General features: G+C 41.0%; 3 protein-coding genes across 5 annotated transcripts; 2 read left to right on the forward strand and 1 right to left on the reverse strand.

The window, feature by feature from the left end:
* The first annotated feature begins 855 nt into the window (after positions 1-855).
* On the forward strand, positions 856-8,906 carry LOC135679495 (probable protein phosphatase 2C 52). Of its 2 annotated transcripts, XM_065193311.1 has the most exons (9): positions 856-1,704; positions 4,026-4,153; positions 4,235-4,333; positions 4,442-4,600; positions 5,383-5,469; positions 5,930-6,021; positions 6,365-6,439; positions 7,838-7,960; positions 8,473-8,906. In XM_065193311.1, the coding sequence occupies exons 1-8, from the start codon at positions 1,598-1,600 to the stop codon at positions 7,913-7,915; spliced, it is 825 nt and encodes a 274-aa protein (XP_065049383.1). In that variant the 5' UTR covers positions 856-1,597; the 3' UTR covers positions 7,916-7,960; positions 8,473-8,906. The 2 variants fall into 2 exon arrangements, with proteins under 2 accessions (XP_065049383.1, XP_065049382.1); XM_065193310.1 differs by lacking the exon at positions 7,838-7,960.
* Positions 8,907-8,963: 57 nt separating this feature from the next.
* Positions 8,964-16,786, forward strand: LOC135679497 (probable polygalacturonase). 2 transcript variants are annotated; one of them, XM_065193312.1, is made up of 9 exons: positions 9,061-9,719; positions 11,166-11,335; positions 11,863-11,933; positions 12,145-12,283; positions 12,371-13,223; positions 13,356-13,391; positions 13,483-15,083; positions 15,172-15,892; positions 16,031-16,786. In XM_065193312.1, exons 2-4 carry the CDS (start codon positions 11,205-11,207, stop codon positions 12,273-12,275), a joined length of 333 nt encoding a protein of 110 aa, XP_065049384.1. In that variant the 5' UTR covers positions 9,061-9,719; positions 11,166-11,204; the 3' UTR covers positions 12,276-12,283; positions 12,371-13,223; positions 13,356-13,391; positions 13,483-15,083; positions 15,172-15,892; positions 16,031-16,786. The 2 variants fall into 2 exon arrangements, with proteins under 2 accessions (XP_065049385.1, XP_065049384.1); XM_065193313.1 differs by lacking the exon at positions 11,166-11,335 and having other exon boundaries at positions 8,964-9,103.
* LOC135679494 (pentatricopeptide repeat-containing protein At4g01030, mitochondrial-like) lies at positions 13,188-16,474 on the reverse strand. The gene has a single exon (XM_065193309.1). The coding sequence runs from the start codon at positions 16,472-16,474 to the stop codon at positions 13,655-13,657; it is 2,820 nt and encodes a 939-aa protein (XP_065049381.1). The 3' UTR covers positions 13,188-13,654.
* Positions 16,787-17,177: the final 391 nt, after the last annotated feature.

Genomic DNA, 17,177 nt, shown 5'->3' on the forward strand with positions numbered 1-17,177 from the left:
GGGGTGGGATAAATGATAGGGAGTATATCGTTGGCTAATCGTTATATGATACTAACCATCATGTGGTGTCCAAGATAAAAGGAGAAGAAGAAGGTCACCTTTCCTTCCCCTCGTTTACTCACGTAGGTAAAGGTCTAAGACAAGCCGTTATGAGTTGTTCCTCTTTATTACCCACGTGGACAAGAGGTCAAAGGGAAAGCTCTTGGAGGTGGTTAGAGGCTACATCCCTATAAAATATTCTACATTCTATCCCTTTATGATTATGTATAAAAGCTCATCTTCAACATAACGAAGAGAATTGTTACTTTTTTTATATAACTAGTATCTACACTCATATAACTCGATTTACTAGCTTGGGTATCATAAGAATCAGGTCGGGAAACCTCTTTTAATTTCGGTCATAAAGTAAATGACATAATGGGAGCTCAACGTTTCCACCTCGGATACACCTTGACTAACCCTATGCATATGGGTTCCGACTACATCGTGTTGACTTGGACGCCAATAACTATTTCCCTCAACAAATAAGTTATTTTTTTTATTTTTACTTTGAATTATTTAAAACAAAATACCTAAGACAATATGAAACTTTCATAAAACATTTATCTTTTGTTTAATTATAACTCTAATTCATCTAATCGAGTCACATATGCAAGTATTAACTAAAGTGTTATTGACATCCATATTTGTCACATCAGATATTACCGGCGAGCATAAATCTACGTTACGATCTGTACACAACGGTGCATCGGTGGTTTCGGGCATGCACCGGTTCGAAGGCCGATATAACGCTACTGCCACCACCGCGCCACGTTCTCTTCATCTCTCTCTCTCTCTCTCTCTCTCTCTCTCTCTCTCCCGCTCCAATTATTTCGAGCTAAAAAAAACCAAAAGAGCACCCCCAGCAACCACCACTTCCCATCGCCCGATCCCCCTTTCTCTCTAGGGTTTTCTCCGATCGCCGCCGCCCTCTCCGGAACCCAAGTCGAATTCTAGATCTTGAACCTGATCGCTCTCTCTTGCGCCAGCCTGGGACGATTTGCGGGGCTCACGGCCTCCTTTCTGCGTCCGCTGATCTCAGATCGATGTGGTTTTGGATCAGAAGGTTCCGTTTGTGGATTTGAGGATTGTTTTCTTGAAATTTCTCGTATCCATGCGTTTTTTCCCTGGAGCCATTAGCCAAACCGAGCCTAAAATTGGGATGATCGGAGCCCTGGTGCGATTTTTGGAGGAAAGAAATTGCATCAGAAACCACGTAGGGAGTCTTACTATTTTCGACTTCTGTTTCAAATAGACTACGTCTTGGAAAAAGAATTCTTCTGTGTGCCGGACTGCGACACTGCAATCTTCATTTTGTAGCCCGCTTTCAATTCTTTCCCTCTTCGTTTTGTTGCATGAGATGTTATGGTATTGTGGACACTCATCAGGCAAGTTAGATGGTATGTAATGCTGGCGTAGACATTTTTTGTCGATCGGACAAAGAAAACAAGGGTTCCACTACCAAGGAAGACGGGGTAGAGGGGTCGGGTTGTGCTCAAGGTACGAAGCTTGGTTTGAGCTGCCTAAGAAGCAGGGTTGATCTAGAGCAGTTGTAAAGATGATGGTGGATTCTGGTCTAGCTGTGGAGCCTGGAGCTGCCACTGATTTAACACCCAAAAAGGAACGTGTCGGCAATGGTGATTATGCTAGTGGAAGATGGAAAAGGTAAATATTATAATGATAGTAAAGTAGGTAAATATTATAATGATAATAAAGTACTGCTTGTAATCCAACTCTAGAACTGGGTGAATATTCTCTATTTATTGTGTCATTTAATTAATAGTAAACGCTGTGTTGGTTAGTATTTCATGCAATATGCTTATTTGCTAGTTATCCTCTGTCTATATCTTTTGGGAATATCACATGCCAACTTCCTGCAAAGCGGGTGAGACTAAACTGCAAAATGCGTGTTGCCTAAAACATATGCTTTACTATGTTTACTAGTACTTTATCTGTAGTAACGTGTGGTATGAGGAGTTAGAACATGCTGGCACATGCTTTTATTGTAGGGCTTATCTACTTGTGCAAGATGCAAGTTGGTTTTTGGTAAGATGAGGATAATTGAAGTAGGTTGGAATATTGTCAATTTTTTTCCTTATAGAAAGTGTGGAAGAGATGCGGCAAGATTATCTGGTTTCTTGTATATAAATTTGTATGTAGCTCTTGCCGTGTTCATTTTATCGTCTAAATCTATGAAATGTGGAAATGGTTTTTATGTTTAAATTATATGGTGGCAATTACAAGGAAGGTATTAGTTTGGGCATAGTTAAAACAACTGGACCAGACCAAATTGATCAAGTCCAATGTCAGAAATCATGTTCAATCAAGTCCAATCGGATGGTTTTTTATGTATGGGAAGATTCTGCTGGTCAAATCCATACTCTGCCACTTTTAAAATGCCCCAAAAATGATCAAAAACTTCCCTTTTTCTGTTGGTAATTGTCATTAGCTGGTGCCATTTTTATCTTTTAGAGTGTTAACAACAAAAAAGGAGAAGAATTAAAGAAAATGGGCTATAGACTTTGGAATCTAGCAAACCTCTTAATTTTTGAAGTTCTTTAGTATTTTTTTATTTCTATATTCTATTTTATAAAATATTTTATTAAATATGTGGTCTGACTTAATTGACCCAGTGGTCCAACTAGTGATCCGAGACTTTTCAGGTCGTTGCCTAATTGTGTTCTGATAATTATGATTCTTGGGCAATTGTCTTGGATGGATGGATGCATATCTTGGGTGTTTTTCTGGTATCATGCTCTTTTAAGAAGTTCCTTACGGAATATGCTGAGACTTTTTTAGTTAAAGGAAAAATAGTTGAAAGAAGTTCTTTTTCATTTGTGTTATGTTTAGCTGACTGATTACTTAATTGATCAAGTGCTCAATGACATGATGTCGGGATTTAAGTTTGCTGCTGTGGGTTTGAAGAAGCCAAAATAGATAGCTTGTGAGTTTATCGTTGTTATTAAATCAATAACCTTCTCGTTTCTGTAGCATCATTGTGATTATGAAGCATTATCAGTTTTCAACAAGTGTTTCTTGGACCTTCCAGAGAACATTGTTTTTTTTCTTTCTTTGCTTCAGCAGCATTTTATAATTAGCATTAGCATGTCCATACCATCTTGGTTTATTTTTGGCAATTTTATCTACTTTTAGCAGTTTTATTGAAACACTTTGTGTTTGAAGACTCTGCAGATTTTAGCCACTACTCCATCTTTTATTTTTTAAGAAGCATAGGCTTTTGGTTTATAGTATAAAGATATGGGTTGTCATTCGGAAGGCTTTTTAATGTGGTATTTTGACCAATGAATGTGATTTAACTCAATTTGGTGTCAAAATGATGCCTCCTGATCAACAGATGGACAGATAGATTGAAATATTTCCTGAGGAACCATCTTTTCTAGTTCTGGATCTCCAGAAGTCCAAGTGTTTTTACCGAGTTTTTTTATGTTTGTTTAAATGGATTTACCTAAGATCATTAAAGATACTAAAAAGCCTTTTTTAATTAAAATAAGTTACAATCTCATGCTAATCTTTTATGATTCCATTCTTTGGTGATGATATTACATAACTTCATTTGGTAGTGACCTTGATTTGGTAGTGATGATACTCTCAGTAGAGCTCAATGTGGGGAACAGACAGTGTGTCCAATATTAAATAGATGAGAACTATGACTTGTGGTGGTTACTCTTTTATTCACTGGTCATGATTGGTTGCAATTTAATGTTCTACCCAACTATCATCAGTCTTTTGGACTTAGAATTGGGCTTTCAGTGAAACTAAGGAAAAAAGGATGGCCCAGTGCATAAGTCTTCTGCCAAAATGGGTCTAGGAAGCATCAGTATATGCAATCTAACCCCTGCAACCATAAGTCTGTATCCAATCTAGCTGACCTGGAAATTTGTCAGAAAAACAGTCTTCATTATATGTTGTTTGTTAATTGGTTCATCTGAAGTCTTGATCTTATTGGCTGTTCAACTTGTTTGCAGTGAGGATGGAAGTTTAACTTGTGGATACTCCAGCTTCAGGGGAAAAAGAGTGAGCATGGAGGACTGCTATGATCTAAAATCAGCTAAGATTGATGGACAGACAATTTATCTTTTTGGAATATTTGATGGTTTGGTATTCTTTCTAGTATTATGCTTTTCTGGTTGTTTGAGTATCACGTCTCTACCTTAAAGACAATTTGTTGTTGCAGGGCATGGTGGTTCACGTGCTGCTGAGTATTTGAAGGAGCACTTGTTTGACAACCTTACAAGACATCCAAAGTTCATGACACACACAAAACTTGCAATAAGTACAGACAAACTTGTGAAATTATTTGTTGATTTTATAGCCTTTTTAGGGCAGATTTTTTTTCTTTTGTAAACCTGTTTCCAATTTGACCTGTCATGTTGACTTTCAGGTGAAACATATCGTAGAACTGATTCAGACTTTCTAGCTGCTGAAAGCAATACTTCCAGAGATGATGGTTCTACAGCATCTACAGCTGTTCTGATAGGCAAGCGCTTATATGTAGCTAATGTTGGAGATTCACGTGCTGTGATATCAAAGACAGGAAAAGGTGATTTTTTCTCTTGATCTCTTGACTAATTTTTTGACTAATGTTCATACCGATGTTTTCTGTTTTCTAATTTACTCATCTCTTTTAAAGATATTCATGTCTTTGTAACATTTTTGTTAAGAACTGCTATGCATCTTTGTTTGAGGAATTGACTGTCATGCTTCTTACAAGTTACTTGTGTGAGAGCAATACATCATCTAAATTGGACACAAATATATCTCATATGTAAAACACAAGAAAGAAAAGGTATTAACTGCTGTATCAGTGCCTTGGCATACCCTACTTTTGTTATATTAGTTGCATTGGTGCCTACCTATAGTGTTCCATGTCCATATCAGGGCTTTGTATATTATTAGAGACATGATCTTCTGATTTTGAGCTAAAAATATATGATGTTTGTGAATTATTTTTAAAGAAAAAAAATCCTACTTGCATAAATTAAACTAAAAAAGGATGTGGCTATTCAAATCTAAGTGAGATATATGAATTTGAAAATCCTGTGTTAGTAAATGTGAAAAATGTTTTATAGATGGTATATTTAGTTAACAAATTTTGTATACAACTGGCAGCTTTGAGGTTTTGCAGCATATTAAAATTTATGTGCTTGTAGAATGAGACCAATGAAATTGCCAGCTGTACTATTTCTGGTTCCTCTATTCTTTTGTAGTTCAATTTCCTCTTTCCTATGTGCCTCCTAACTTTTACCATGTCATATGTCTAGACCTTTTAAGCAGTTAATAAGTTATACCTGAAGTATCAAACTCCAATACTCTTGGTTGTAGCAATCCCTCTCTCTGATGATCAGAAGCCAAACAGAAGTGATGAACGCAAGAGAATTGAGGATGCTGGAGGAGTTGTCATGTGGGCTGGTAAGTCTCATGATATTTCAAAGACATATTTCCTCTCATGTTGCTATGGAAGATCAATTATATAACAATTTTTCCATTGCAAGCTTATGTATGGATCATAATTGCTCAACATATGGTTTAGATATTAGCACAGAGGGTGCCCACCTTCTTTCTCTTTTGATGCAACATTTCTCGTGTTTCCACTTTGTTCTGAATGATGGATGAGAAATTTGCTCCATTTTCTGGAAGTGAGGATGGCCAACAGAAAAGTCCACTGACATTAAGTTGGAGAAGTGTAGTGCATTTGGATAGTCAGTTAACAGAGTATCAGTTTCTATGATGAAACCGTTAGGCACTTGATTCATGATTGGTGATCATATAGTTAGGTCTTTCCACTGAGTTAATTGCATTTTATGTGTTACAGGGAAAACATGTGGCTTTATTGAACTGTTTTCCATTTGTGCTCGTATTTGTTCTGTAGGTACTTGGAGAGTTGGAGGCATATTGGCAATGTCACGAGCGTTTGGTAACCGCCTTCTGAAACAATTTGTTGTAGCAGAGCCTGAGATTCAGGTATTGAACTGCATTACAGAAACTCAACTCAAACTTTTTTTGTCTCATGGCCCCCTGATCTCATTTTTAACTTCAAATGACCTTTGGATGATTCTTTTATTGCCTCGTCTATTTTCTAGCAAAATTGGTGCATAATTTTTAATTGAATAGAAGCAATACACCTATGAAATCTTCTGCGAGACAGCTTCCTATATTCATATATTTATGACCAAATTTTCTCTGGTGCTTGCACTATATGATTGTAGTTGCTTATCATAGTGAACTATCAAAAACTATACATTTGTAGTGACATTATATCAAACTATGTAAGATTTTTTTTTTTCTGCGTTAATTATTTTGTCAGGAACAAGTGGTGGATGAAGAATTGGAATTTCTGGTTTTGGCCAGTGATGGGCTGTGGGATGTGGTAACAAACGAGGTTAGATTTTTTTTTTCTTGAACTGTCATCCTTAATTAATCCATTTTATCTCATTTTAGTACACATTATTTGAGCCACTCAGATATTATTTTAAGAAAATTTGCTCAAGCATATGTTGCTAGTTCATGCATTCACTCCCTCTTAATTTTAAAGGAATTTTGTTCGAGTCCTGAAGTCAAGCTAGTTTACCTACATGGAATTTCATATTTGCAAAAATAAGGAACCCAAATTGTTGTTATTATATATGTTCTTTCTTAACATATACGAACAATGATACACCAAAATCTTCATATGATGCTTTTCCAATTATTGCAAAGATGTTGGCAATTGGAGATGATCAACAGTGGATTCTTATTATGTTTGATGAAGGGTGGAAATTATGTTTGATGAACCATTTTAATCACATCAATTGGAGGACCTTTTGGAAATTTGATGAACAGGACAGCAATGTTCAGTGAAGCAGACGGTAGTTTAATTGGTTAGTCTTGAGTGTCTCTGATGCTTTAGTTGACATCAATTTAAATATGCAGGCTTAAATGGAAATAGATACAATCTGTAGGCATTTTAAAATTTGCTATATGTGAACAGAATGAAAGTTTGTATATGAATCAAAGTCAATACATAAATCATTTCGGGAAGTTGGTGCCTTAGATGATATAAGCATGAAGTTGCTATTGAATGTAGAAACCTAGAATATGAATTTAGTGATTTATTGCGGTCTTGTTGATCTGATGGTTTCACTCAGCTAGATTTTAAGAAAATCTGAATATGCTCTCATAAAACTGGGGTGTTGGTTTGAACTTCAAATTATCACAGGCAGCAACATTTGAGTAAGGCAGGGAACAGGAAAATAACAAGTACAATCGAGATAATAGAGAACGGGTAAAGAAGTGTAGACACAGGGGAATAACAGATTTAGACATTCTATTATTTATCTAAAATTAGATGACATCCAAGCAGTTCCCATAAGGCATATGTTTATAAGTATACTGCCATCCAGAGGTTCCTTAGTTTGACTCTTTATCTCGAATGATTGAATGTCATCCCTTAGTGCAATGAATATCAACTGAGAAAAGGCCTGCTTAAATAGTAATTGCATGGCTCAGAACAATGTGGACATTTGTCCTGCCACCTGCATGCCGATGTGGATGAACATCTGTCTAGCAGTCTAGGACTACTCAGCTAGTGAGGTTAGCCTAGGCTGACCATGACTGGGTAAGGTTTGGTACCCTGGCCTTGGCTGCTCCTGGGCTAGGCTGGACAAATGCCTGCATTGGCCCCTGTCAAAGTCCATCCCGCTTGGGGTTTGTGGCTGTCCTTTTTAGTGACCTCACATTTGACATCCACCACCTCTTTCACTTGAGTTGCTCTCATCATCATCTTATCTACCTGCTGTAGGAGATTTATACTATTCTTGGAAGGGCCTCAGTTGCTGATAGGTGCTGTAAAGTTTCGGTTCTTGACATCATGAAGTAGTTGCACTCCAGTTGGCAGTTCTCTGACATCAGACTCCTCCGGAAGGTCAATGAAAACTACTTCTCAATCCCTGGTTCATTATGTTGGTTCCTTCTCCATTCCCTGAAACACCCTTAGCTGACTTAAGTAGTGATGCTTTTACTGAGGTGAATCTGAAGTCTTTTGGACTTTACCTCTCTCTGTATCTTGGCTTTTGGTCAGTCTCTTTAGCAGCTTCACATGCCTTTTGTGTTGACTTCAACACAGTAAAGCCTAGGTCTAGGTAGTGACAAAGCGTTGGATAGATATTCTTAACCCACCAAGTAGTATTACTAACAACACCTAGCTCCAGAGAGAAATGGTTTGGCTCATCCTACCTTGTCTTTCTGCATTTATATGAAATCAAACCATGGGTTTAAGTGCTTGAAGTACTTATTGCCATGACCTGGCCTTTCTTATTTGACTGGTACAACTCTGGTTGCTTGGTCCATTTGCATTTATGCAGATAATTGTGTATTATTTCCATTGCTATTGACAGTAACTGTGTATTGTTTATCATTGTTATCCATGTCAATCAGGATGCTGTTTCGCTTGTGAGAGTGGAAGACGAACCTGAGGCTGCAGCTCGCAAGTTAACAGAGACTGCCTTCTCTTGTGGCAGTGCAGACAACATCACATGCATCGTAGTCAGATTCCATCAGGAAAATCTTGACGGGGAATCTCCACCTCCAGCAGGAACACTAGATTGAAGTATCACGAAGACGGCACAGATGCAGTTTTCCATCTTTGCTTTTTGATGTCCACTACGTACCTGCCAGTCAAGATGTTTGCGGAAATCTCCCCGGTCAGCAACCAACAGGTGGGCATGTTATCGAGCCTATCAGATGATCATTCCAGGCCTAGTTTCATTTGTTAATTTATTCTTCAAAGCCATAGGAACATTCTGATCATGACATCTGCAATTGTTTTTGGTGTTGCCAAACGGGTCTAAACAGCAACTTTATCAGCAGAATTCTGTGGCGTGGGATGATAATAGGCTGTTGTTGGTGCAAGCATCACATACACAAAGCAAAACGTTCTAACTTTCCAAAAGGAAACAGATAAAAAAGATGTGATAATTGCAGTGTAAATGGTGAAATGGTTGTCAGGAGCCAATGATAATACTGTGACATCAATTGCCAGACTCTTTCCACCACGCTGCTGCTCCAGGTGATCTAAATTCGTGTCCTATTATTCTGTTTCATGTTCTCGAGTCTCTTTTCCCCAACTTTCCCAACCTGTACAGATCATGGAAGAAAGACGTCATTGGTTGAAGAATAATGTGTCCCACACGATCAAATTTAATTGAGCTCTGCCCCCCAGGCCATATGTCACTGTTAATCATGCTCTTCTGCATCTCTTGGATCCAAATCTTTGCCATGTGGGCAGCAGTGATTGCTGTGGTTCCCATACGAAACAGCCTAACTAGTACAAAACCTCCAAGAAACCTCATGTATTTTTTGAGAGGACCTAAAAAAGAAGCGAGTTTTTTTGGCTTTTTGACTACGATAGATAGCATTTGTTTGCAGGCCAAGGCGGGACACTACACGCGCTTTCCGACAAACCGCCACTTTCTGTTGCCGATGGCGTTAAAAGGAGGTCCTCCTGCTTCTCTCGCTTTGGCATCTTTCCCTTCTTCCTTGTATTTCTCTTCTTGTTTCCCTTTTAATCTAAGACTACCCGTTTCGGAGCCGGAATCTGGGTTCCAGAACGAGTCTATCTCGTATAAGAATATTAGAGAGAACAAGAACAAAGCCTAGTTTCGATCTTATGATCGCTGAAACAGGTATCCGCATCTTCCACTTCCACTGAAGTCTTCTTGGGATCCGCCGACTGATCGATCTTGCTCATTTCTTCTTTTTCTAGTGAGATCTTATTCCCGAAAGAAGACTCGTTGTTTGGCTTTTCTAGTGAGATCCCATTTCTTAAAACCACCGGCGGTGCCGTTTTGTACTCTTCTTTTTGTTTGGGGGTTTTAGATATGGTGTGGCGGCCGCCGGTGGCGCCGCTGCTGTTGGCTATCCTCCTCGCGGTACAAAAAGGTGCCGATGAAGAGGCGGGGGGAGGTGGTGTCGATCGCCGACTTCGGAGGAGTTACGGTCCTATTCCCTTTTGCTTCGGAGTTTTTTTGTTCTTAGTTTGGAGGAGAAAGAACCCAAGAGCCTCTCGACCTACTTCTCGTTGCAATGTCTTGTATCAGTAGGAGAGCGTAAAGCTGGTGAGTGATGGAAATACCAGGATAAACTGTTCCCTTGATTAGTGAAAACTGCGGCAGTATGCGTTGGATCGATTGTTTATGGCAATGCTCGGGTGGAAACTTCATCCCCTCCTCTGATCTTAGTTATCGGTTGGTGTAGAATGCATCGAGTTGGCCCTTGATCGATCCTTTACCATCATATGGGAGAGGACGTGAGCTTCCGGGTGGGAGTTACATGAGTTGATTCATGGAAATGGGCTTCAAGATGTGATTATTGCAGGTTTTGCTCTTAGATTATGGTTTTGGTCTTTGCTACCTGTTGTTGCTATTTTATTTGCAGAAAAGGGTAGGCATCCCTCTGTGCATTCCATAGAAACAGAAGTAGATGGGAGCTAAGAGTACAACTAAATTTTAGATTAATTATTCATCTAGAAGCATAAGACAAAGATGACTGGATAGCTTCTGCATCATTGATCTTAAGCTGGAGACTTATATATGTTTTCTTAAGCTTCAACTTCTTTTTGCATTTAGTTTTTTCAAAATGACTTACCATACCAAAATGGTAGTAAGTCTTTTGTTAATGTGATCCCTTTATAAAGAACTATGCTATTATACATGACCACATTTGAGCTCAAATAGATCTTCTTCATGATCAACAAAGAAATAAAGGATTATCATTGCAGCCCATATGGCTGACTGATGTTAGAAAAAGGAGATTCGACTATTATATGGTGCAAAAGATGTTCTGAGTTGGATGGAAGTTATTGTGTGGATCAACAATCCCAGCTGTCGTACAGGTAAACATCTCCAAGTTAGAAAGGATCATTGACTTAAAGACAAGCAGGAACTGATGTTTCCCTTTTCTTTTTTTTTTTCTCTTTAGTTTTTCTTTAATGATTTTTCTATGTTTTAGTATACACAATTTTATTTAAAAAAGTCCTAGATCGTACTCTTTTCTCAAAATTCACTTGCTAACTAGACTTACTATGCATTTGCATGATTGATTTCTCAATGACTGTTATTTCTTCTGGTGAGAATTGAACAATCGATGGCCAAGGTGATGTGTGGTGGAATATGTGGAGACAGACAACCCTACATTTTACAAGACCAAAGCTTTTGGAGATCATGCATTCTACAGATATCATCATCTCTAATATTGTCTTCGAGATTTCACCCTTCTGGAATATTCACCCTGTTTATTGCAGGTAAAAAGAAAGAAAAAGGAAAAAAAGGAAATTGTTGCCACTTTCTTTAAGAATACAAATGTCAACACTGCATATGGGTATTCTTTTTGTAATCTTGAGCATCTTCCTCCTGGGTGAAATTGTCGTAAAGAAGACTTCGCATACATCACTGCCGATTCATAAAACCTTTGAAACTTCTGCTTTATGTGAAAACTCTAAGTGACCATTTGTTTGGTTAATATCATTATCCTTCCATCACAGGAGGTTCATGACATTATTAGAAATGTCATATTAACTTCTATTCTCCTTGGTTGCAATTTTAAATTTGTAGCTTGGAAATTCCAAGGTAGCTTTCTGCGAAGACCTGGAAATAGTAGACAGTTGAAAGTTAAAATTTAGGTTACCAGTGAGATGGTTGATGGCCAATTGATTGCCATAGAGCTAGGATGTTGCATATATTCTCCTTGCTTATAGAATATATTTTCCCTATAATTTCTATTTAAAACATCGAAGAGATCGTATAACATTATGTATTCTTATCATCGCAGCAATGTGGTAGTGAGAAATGTGACTATCTTGGCTCCACATGATTCTCCTAATACTGATGGAGTTGATCCAGGTATGTTATTCGAGCTCATCCTCTTTATGTTACTGAGCGAAAACTACTGTTATATTATTAAGATGGTTGTATCTGTAGCACTCAGTGACATTATGTTGATATCCATCACCGGGGCACATGTTCTCATAATAAGCATGACAGCAATTCTTTTGGCTACACTAACATGTCCAGTTCTTAAACTACTGAATTATCGACTTTGTGCATCTTGCAGTTTCAAGCTCTAATGTGTGTATCGAGGACTGCTACATTTCAACAGGGGATGATTTAGTGGCTATGAAGAGTGGTTGGGATGAGTATGCCATTGCTTATGCTCATCCTAGCTCTGGGATAACCATTCAGTGATTAACAAGGTCCAGTCCCTTTGCTGGTCTTGCTGTAGGTAGTTAAACTTCTGGTGGAGTAGAGATTGTCTTAGCTGAAAACTTAAATGTATTCAGGACCGCCATTGGGATCCATATAAAGACCAATGCTGGCAGGGGAGGGTTCATCAGAAACATAACGGTGTCAGACATGAATCTAAGCAACATTCACAAGGGGTTGAGGATCGCAGGAAATGTGGGAGGTCATCCGGATGACAAATATGGCCTTAATGCTCTTCTTGTTGTTGATGGATTAACGATCAAAGAATGTGCGAGGTGTGGGTATCCAGCAGCCTAAAACGATACAGGGGATCAAGAAATCTCCCTTCACTCGAATTTGCCTCATGAATGTGAAGCTCTATGTCAATGGGTTCATCAGAAACATAACGGTGTCAGACGTGAATCTAAGCAACGTTCACAAGGGGTTGAGGATCGCAGGAAATGTGGGAGGTCACCCAGATGACAAATATGGCCTTAATGCTCTTCTTGTTGTTGATGGATTAACAATCAAGAATGTTAGAGGTGTGGGTATGCAGCAGCCTGAAACAATACAGGGGATCAAGAAATCACCCTTCACTCAAATTTGCCTCACGAATGTGAAGCTCTATGTCAATGGGCCATGCAAAGTGCCATGGATGTGCCCTGATGTGAGTGGTGGTGCCCTTAAGGTGCAGCCATCACCTTGCACAGAGTTGACCAGCGCAAATGACACGAGCTTTTCTACTAATGCTTTCTGGTGTCCATTTCTGTGGTAAATACCCTTAATCTGCAACAAGGGGGTGTTTTTACATTTTTGTGAATGTGAATAAGAGATTTGAGATCTGATGATACTTGTATATCCAGTTGTTTTGAAGCATACAAGGATTGGAACACTAAAAGCCAAAGAAACTTCTAATGTGTCAAGTGAATGATTTGAGTGATTTATCAAAAAGTAAGACAGCAGGTTGTCTCCCTGATACATACATTTCATATCTCCAGCTGTGAAATGTTGTTCACATTTAGTGTTTCTTACTCCAATTTCTTACAAAGTGTGTTTTTTTTTTTTTTGGCCAAGCTCTTCCAGTTTCAAGCACAGCAACTATTTTCTCCAATATGACAGGTCAGTGTATTCTCAGCTCGTTGCAATTACTTATCGATTGATGGAGATGAAATCTTGGACATATTCATGACGCAGTTTCTGATGGTTGCAGGCATTGCAAACTCTTTCTTCTCTGCAGCAGTCGTTGATGAACAATGTGTTTGAACACGATCATCCGTATTGGTGAGCGATTGCCATCATCAGGGACATGATCATCTTCTATCTGCAGGTTTCAGCGTTCTCCCATCTCCCATGAGTTGTCTCAAGATCATCTTGTTTCCACTTCACCAGAAGTCGTTGCAAGAGCACTTTCCATCCCTGAAATGGTGAAACCGAGCCCCAGCCCTGAGAAGAATCTCCCGACCAGTCATCTGCGACATGTACTTTGCCACCGTATGACAGTCACTGCACACTCTTGTATTCTTTATCACCCTAATTGCTGTGCCCTCACCAGTGCAGATCAGCCCATATGCCATTGCCAGCTTCTCCGTGTGGCTCAGCAGCAACTTCTCCTTCTCTTCCTCTCCAATGTGGTGGGCGATGCAACTGGTATCAGGCACATATCCTCGTCTCCTCATCTCCGACACCAGTCGATACAGCTCGAAGTATATCTCCCCGGTATCAGGGTGAGGTGGTCCTCCTTCCACGCCGAAGACATGCACGGTCTGGTTGATCTGTATCCAGCTCCATCCACCCCTGCTCTCCACTCCTGCTGCATTCTTCGCATCCCTCACGTCCTCAGCATCTTCCCAGCGGTTCTCGCAGGCGTATATGCTCATCATCAACACATAGTTTGCCGGATTTGATGGCTCCAACTGGAAGAGTTGCTTGGCAGCCATTTCTGCGAGCTCCACGTTTCTGTGAGTTCTGCATGCTGCGAGCAGGGAGCCCCAGATGCCAGCATCTGCCTCCAATGGCATGCTCTGGATGAAGTCCCATGCCTCGTCGAGGTATCCGCATCGAGCAAGGAGATCGACCATGCAAGTGTAGTGCTCCAGAGTTGGGGTGACACCGAAACCTTTCATGGCATCAAAAAGCTTCCATCCTTGGGTCACCAAACCTGAATGCCTGCACCCTGAGAGAACTGCAGTGAAGGTGATACCATCTGGCTTGATTCCTTCTCCACACATCCGATCGAAGAGTGAAATCGCTTCTTCGCCTCGACCGTGAGCTGCGAATCCCATGATCATGGCGTTCCATGAGGCCTGGTTTCTGTGCCTGAGCTTCTCAAAGACCCTGTTGGCCTCGGCTAAACTGCCGGACTTGGCATACATGTCGATGAGCGCCGTGGCCACGAAGATATCGTCGTCGAGGTCTCTCCTCGCAGCGAAGCAGTGCAGTTCTCTGCCCTTCCCTAGCAGGGCCATCGCTGCACAAGCTCGGAGCAGGCAAGCGACAGAGACCGAGTTGGGCTGAACTCCCTCGCTCAGCATCTCCCTGAAGAAGTAGATGGCGTCTTCGTATCGTTCATTGCGGCAGCAACCGGAGATGACTGCAGTCCATGAGACCACATTTGGAACCACACCGTTTGCTTTCAGCTGACGAATTAGTACTACCGCCTGCTTGCTTCGCCCATGAATGGAGTATCCCGAGATCAAGCCATTCCATGTTGTCAAATCGGGCTGCTCTCCTTCCTCCTCCATCTGCTCCATCAGTTGCAGAGCTTCCTCGAACAACCCTTCATGTGCGTACCCTGAAATCATCGAGTTCCATGTAAGTACGTTTCTGTGCTTCATTCTATGGAAGACACTTCGAGCATTAGATAGATTTCGACATCTGACGTACATGTCTGTCAGCGCAGTTCCTACGAACACCTTCCGATCGAGCCCGTGCCTGATAGCGTATCCATGGATTGTCTTGCCCAACTCAACCAAACCAGAATGGGTAACGGGACGAAGAACACTTGTGATGGAGCTGGAATTCGGCTGGAATCCATCTTCCTGCATCTTTCGGAGAAGCTCGAAAGTCCGGTGAGGCGATCCGTGGTGAGAGTGACCGGAGATCAAGCAATTCCAAGTAACCAAGTCGGGCTCCGCTCCGAAAGCCACCATGTCGCGGAACAGATCCAAGGCGTCCTCGAGAAACCCATTGAGAGAACAGCAGGAGATGATGGAATTCCACGACACGAGCGTCCTTCCTCCCATGTACTCGAACACTCTCCTCGCTAGCTTCACCAGCGAGTTCTTGGAGTACATGGAGATCAAGGAGTTGCTCACCAGTGCGCACAGGAAACTCCCTGATCTGATGACATGTCCATGTATCACCTTGCCTTGCTTGACAGCCTCGAGTCTCCCGCAGGCATGCAGAGCTTTGGCCACTGTGACTTCATCAGCTTCCAGGCCAACGAGCTGCATCATTCGGAACAATTCGAGTGCTTCGATCCATTTCCCTCTCTCCACATTGAGCACAATGAAGTTGTTCCACAAAATCGAATCCTCGGTAAACGACGACTCTTCAAACAATCTATCGGCGGATTCTGAGCTGCAACAACGGGCGTAGAAATCCAGCAGAGAGCACCTGATGTAAGTTTCATTCGCCAGGCCTGCTTTGGTAACATGCGCATGAATCTGAGAACCCAACCAGAAATCTACTGACTCCGCACAGTTCCTTAAAGCTCTGCGGAAAATGCCTACGCTGAGCGTGATTCCTATCCTATGCAGCTCCCGGAAAATCTCGAGCAACTCGCGGGTACTTCTTTCTCCGGCGCCGTCGAAAGAATCGATCAGATAGCTCCACGAAAGAGTGTCAGATTGCAAGGCAATAAAGAAAACTGCGGCAGCCGATCGGAAATCTCCGAACTTCGAGTAGACTTGAATGAGGAAGTCCATAGCGGACTTCGAGCTCCGCGGCTCTGCGGCCTTTAGAATCCGGGCATGGACTTGCTTGACTGAGCTCAGAGATATGGAGTAGATGGGATCGTCTAAAGCGAGTGAGGGGGAAGGGAACGTGAGGACAGCAGGGGAAGTCTCGACGGCGGCGGGTGAGGGTTGAAGTAGGGCTTGTGGGACGGGAGAGCTCGTTCTTCTCCATCTCTTTCTCAGGCCGGCGGAACGCTTGCAAGGGGAAGAGGGTCTAAAGCTGCGATAGGAGAGGGTTTGCTCCATGAGAGGACACTGAAGTGGACAGTAACGGGTTCAGGAAGAGCAGGGAAGAGAAGGGAGGAGGAGACTGAGCGCAGTGGTAGAGGAAGACCCGAGCTTTTCACCATGGCAAGCCATGACTGTGCAGAACAAATGGATAAGGTCTGGGAGTTTGGAGCAGCCAGGTACTGGTAGATGATCCCTCCAGATTGTTCAATAGATTTGGTGCCGTGGTCAACAACGAGGACGTGGAAAAGGGTCTGCTTCCCAATTTGTTTCAGCTACATGAATCGCTTACATCATCATTAATCAAAGTAATATTAGTCAACTTATTTATTGCTTCAAATACAATTATTTTAGGTCTTTATCTGATTTTTTAAAAAAATATATTAACATAAAAGGAAGTGAATACAACCCGTGCTAAAAGAATGTAACACTCAGAAAAATAATTAAATGTGAGGAGCGCATGACCCGAGATAACATCAATCAACATATCAATATGAGAAAGAGGATAGTCATCCTTTGGACATGCCTTATTGAGATCAATATAGTCAACATACATCCTCTAATTTCTATTAAAGTTTTTAACGAGTACAATGTTGGCGAGTCATTCTCTCGAAGGAGTTATTGAATTGCGCCTCTCTCTTCGAGAAGTGCTACCTCGATCTTGACAACTTGATCGAGTCGAGCCTTGTCTAGGGGTGCTTCGATCAATGGCTCCACTGAC

Source organism: Musa acuminata, chromosome BXJ1-7 (assembly GCF_036884655.1).
Source record: "Musa acuminata AAA Group cultivar baxijiao chromosome BXJ1-7, Cavendish_Baxijiao_AAA, whole genome shotgun sequence".
Lineage (NCBI taxonomy): Eukaryota > Viridiplantae > Streptophyta > Magnoliopsida > Zingiberales > Musaceae > Musa > Musa acuminata.

Excerpts from the sequence above, each read along its gene's own strand:
- LOC135679494 (XM_065193309.1), bottom strand. The coding sequence starts at position 16,474 with ATGGAGCAAACCCTCTCCTATCGCAGCTTTAGACCCTCTTCCCCTTGC.
- LOC135679495 (XM_065193310.1), top strand. The coding sequence starts at position 1,598 with ATGATGGTGGATTCTGGTCTAGCTGTGGAGCCTGGAGCTGCCACTGAT. Across the intron at positions 1,705-4,025 it reads GCTAGTGGAAGATGGAAAAG|TGAGGATGGAAGTTTAACTT; the intron begins GTAAATATTATA and ends ACTTGTTTGCAG. Across the intron at positions 4,334-4,441 it reads ACACACAAAACTTGCAATAA|GTGAAACATATCGTAGAACT; the intron begins GTACAGACAAAC and ends GTTGACTTTCAG.
- LOC135679497 (XM_065193312.1), top strand. The coding sequence starts at position 11,205 with ATGTGGAGACAGACAACCCTACATTTTACAAGACCAAAGCTTTTGGAG. Across the intron at positions 11,336-11,862 it reads ATTCACCCTGTTTATTGCAG|CAATGTGGTAGTGAGAAATG; the intron begins GTAAAAAGAAAG and ends TTATCATCGCAG. Across the intron at positions 11,934-12,144 it reads TACTGATGGAGTTGATCCAG|TTTCAAGCTCTAATGTGTGT; the intron begins GTATGTTATTCG and ends TGCATCTTGCAG.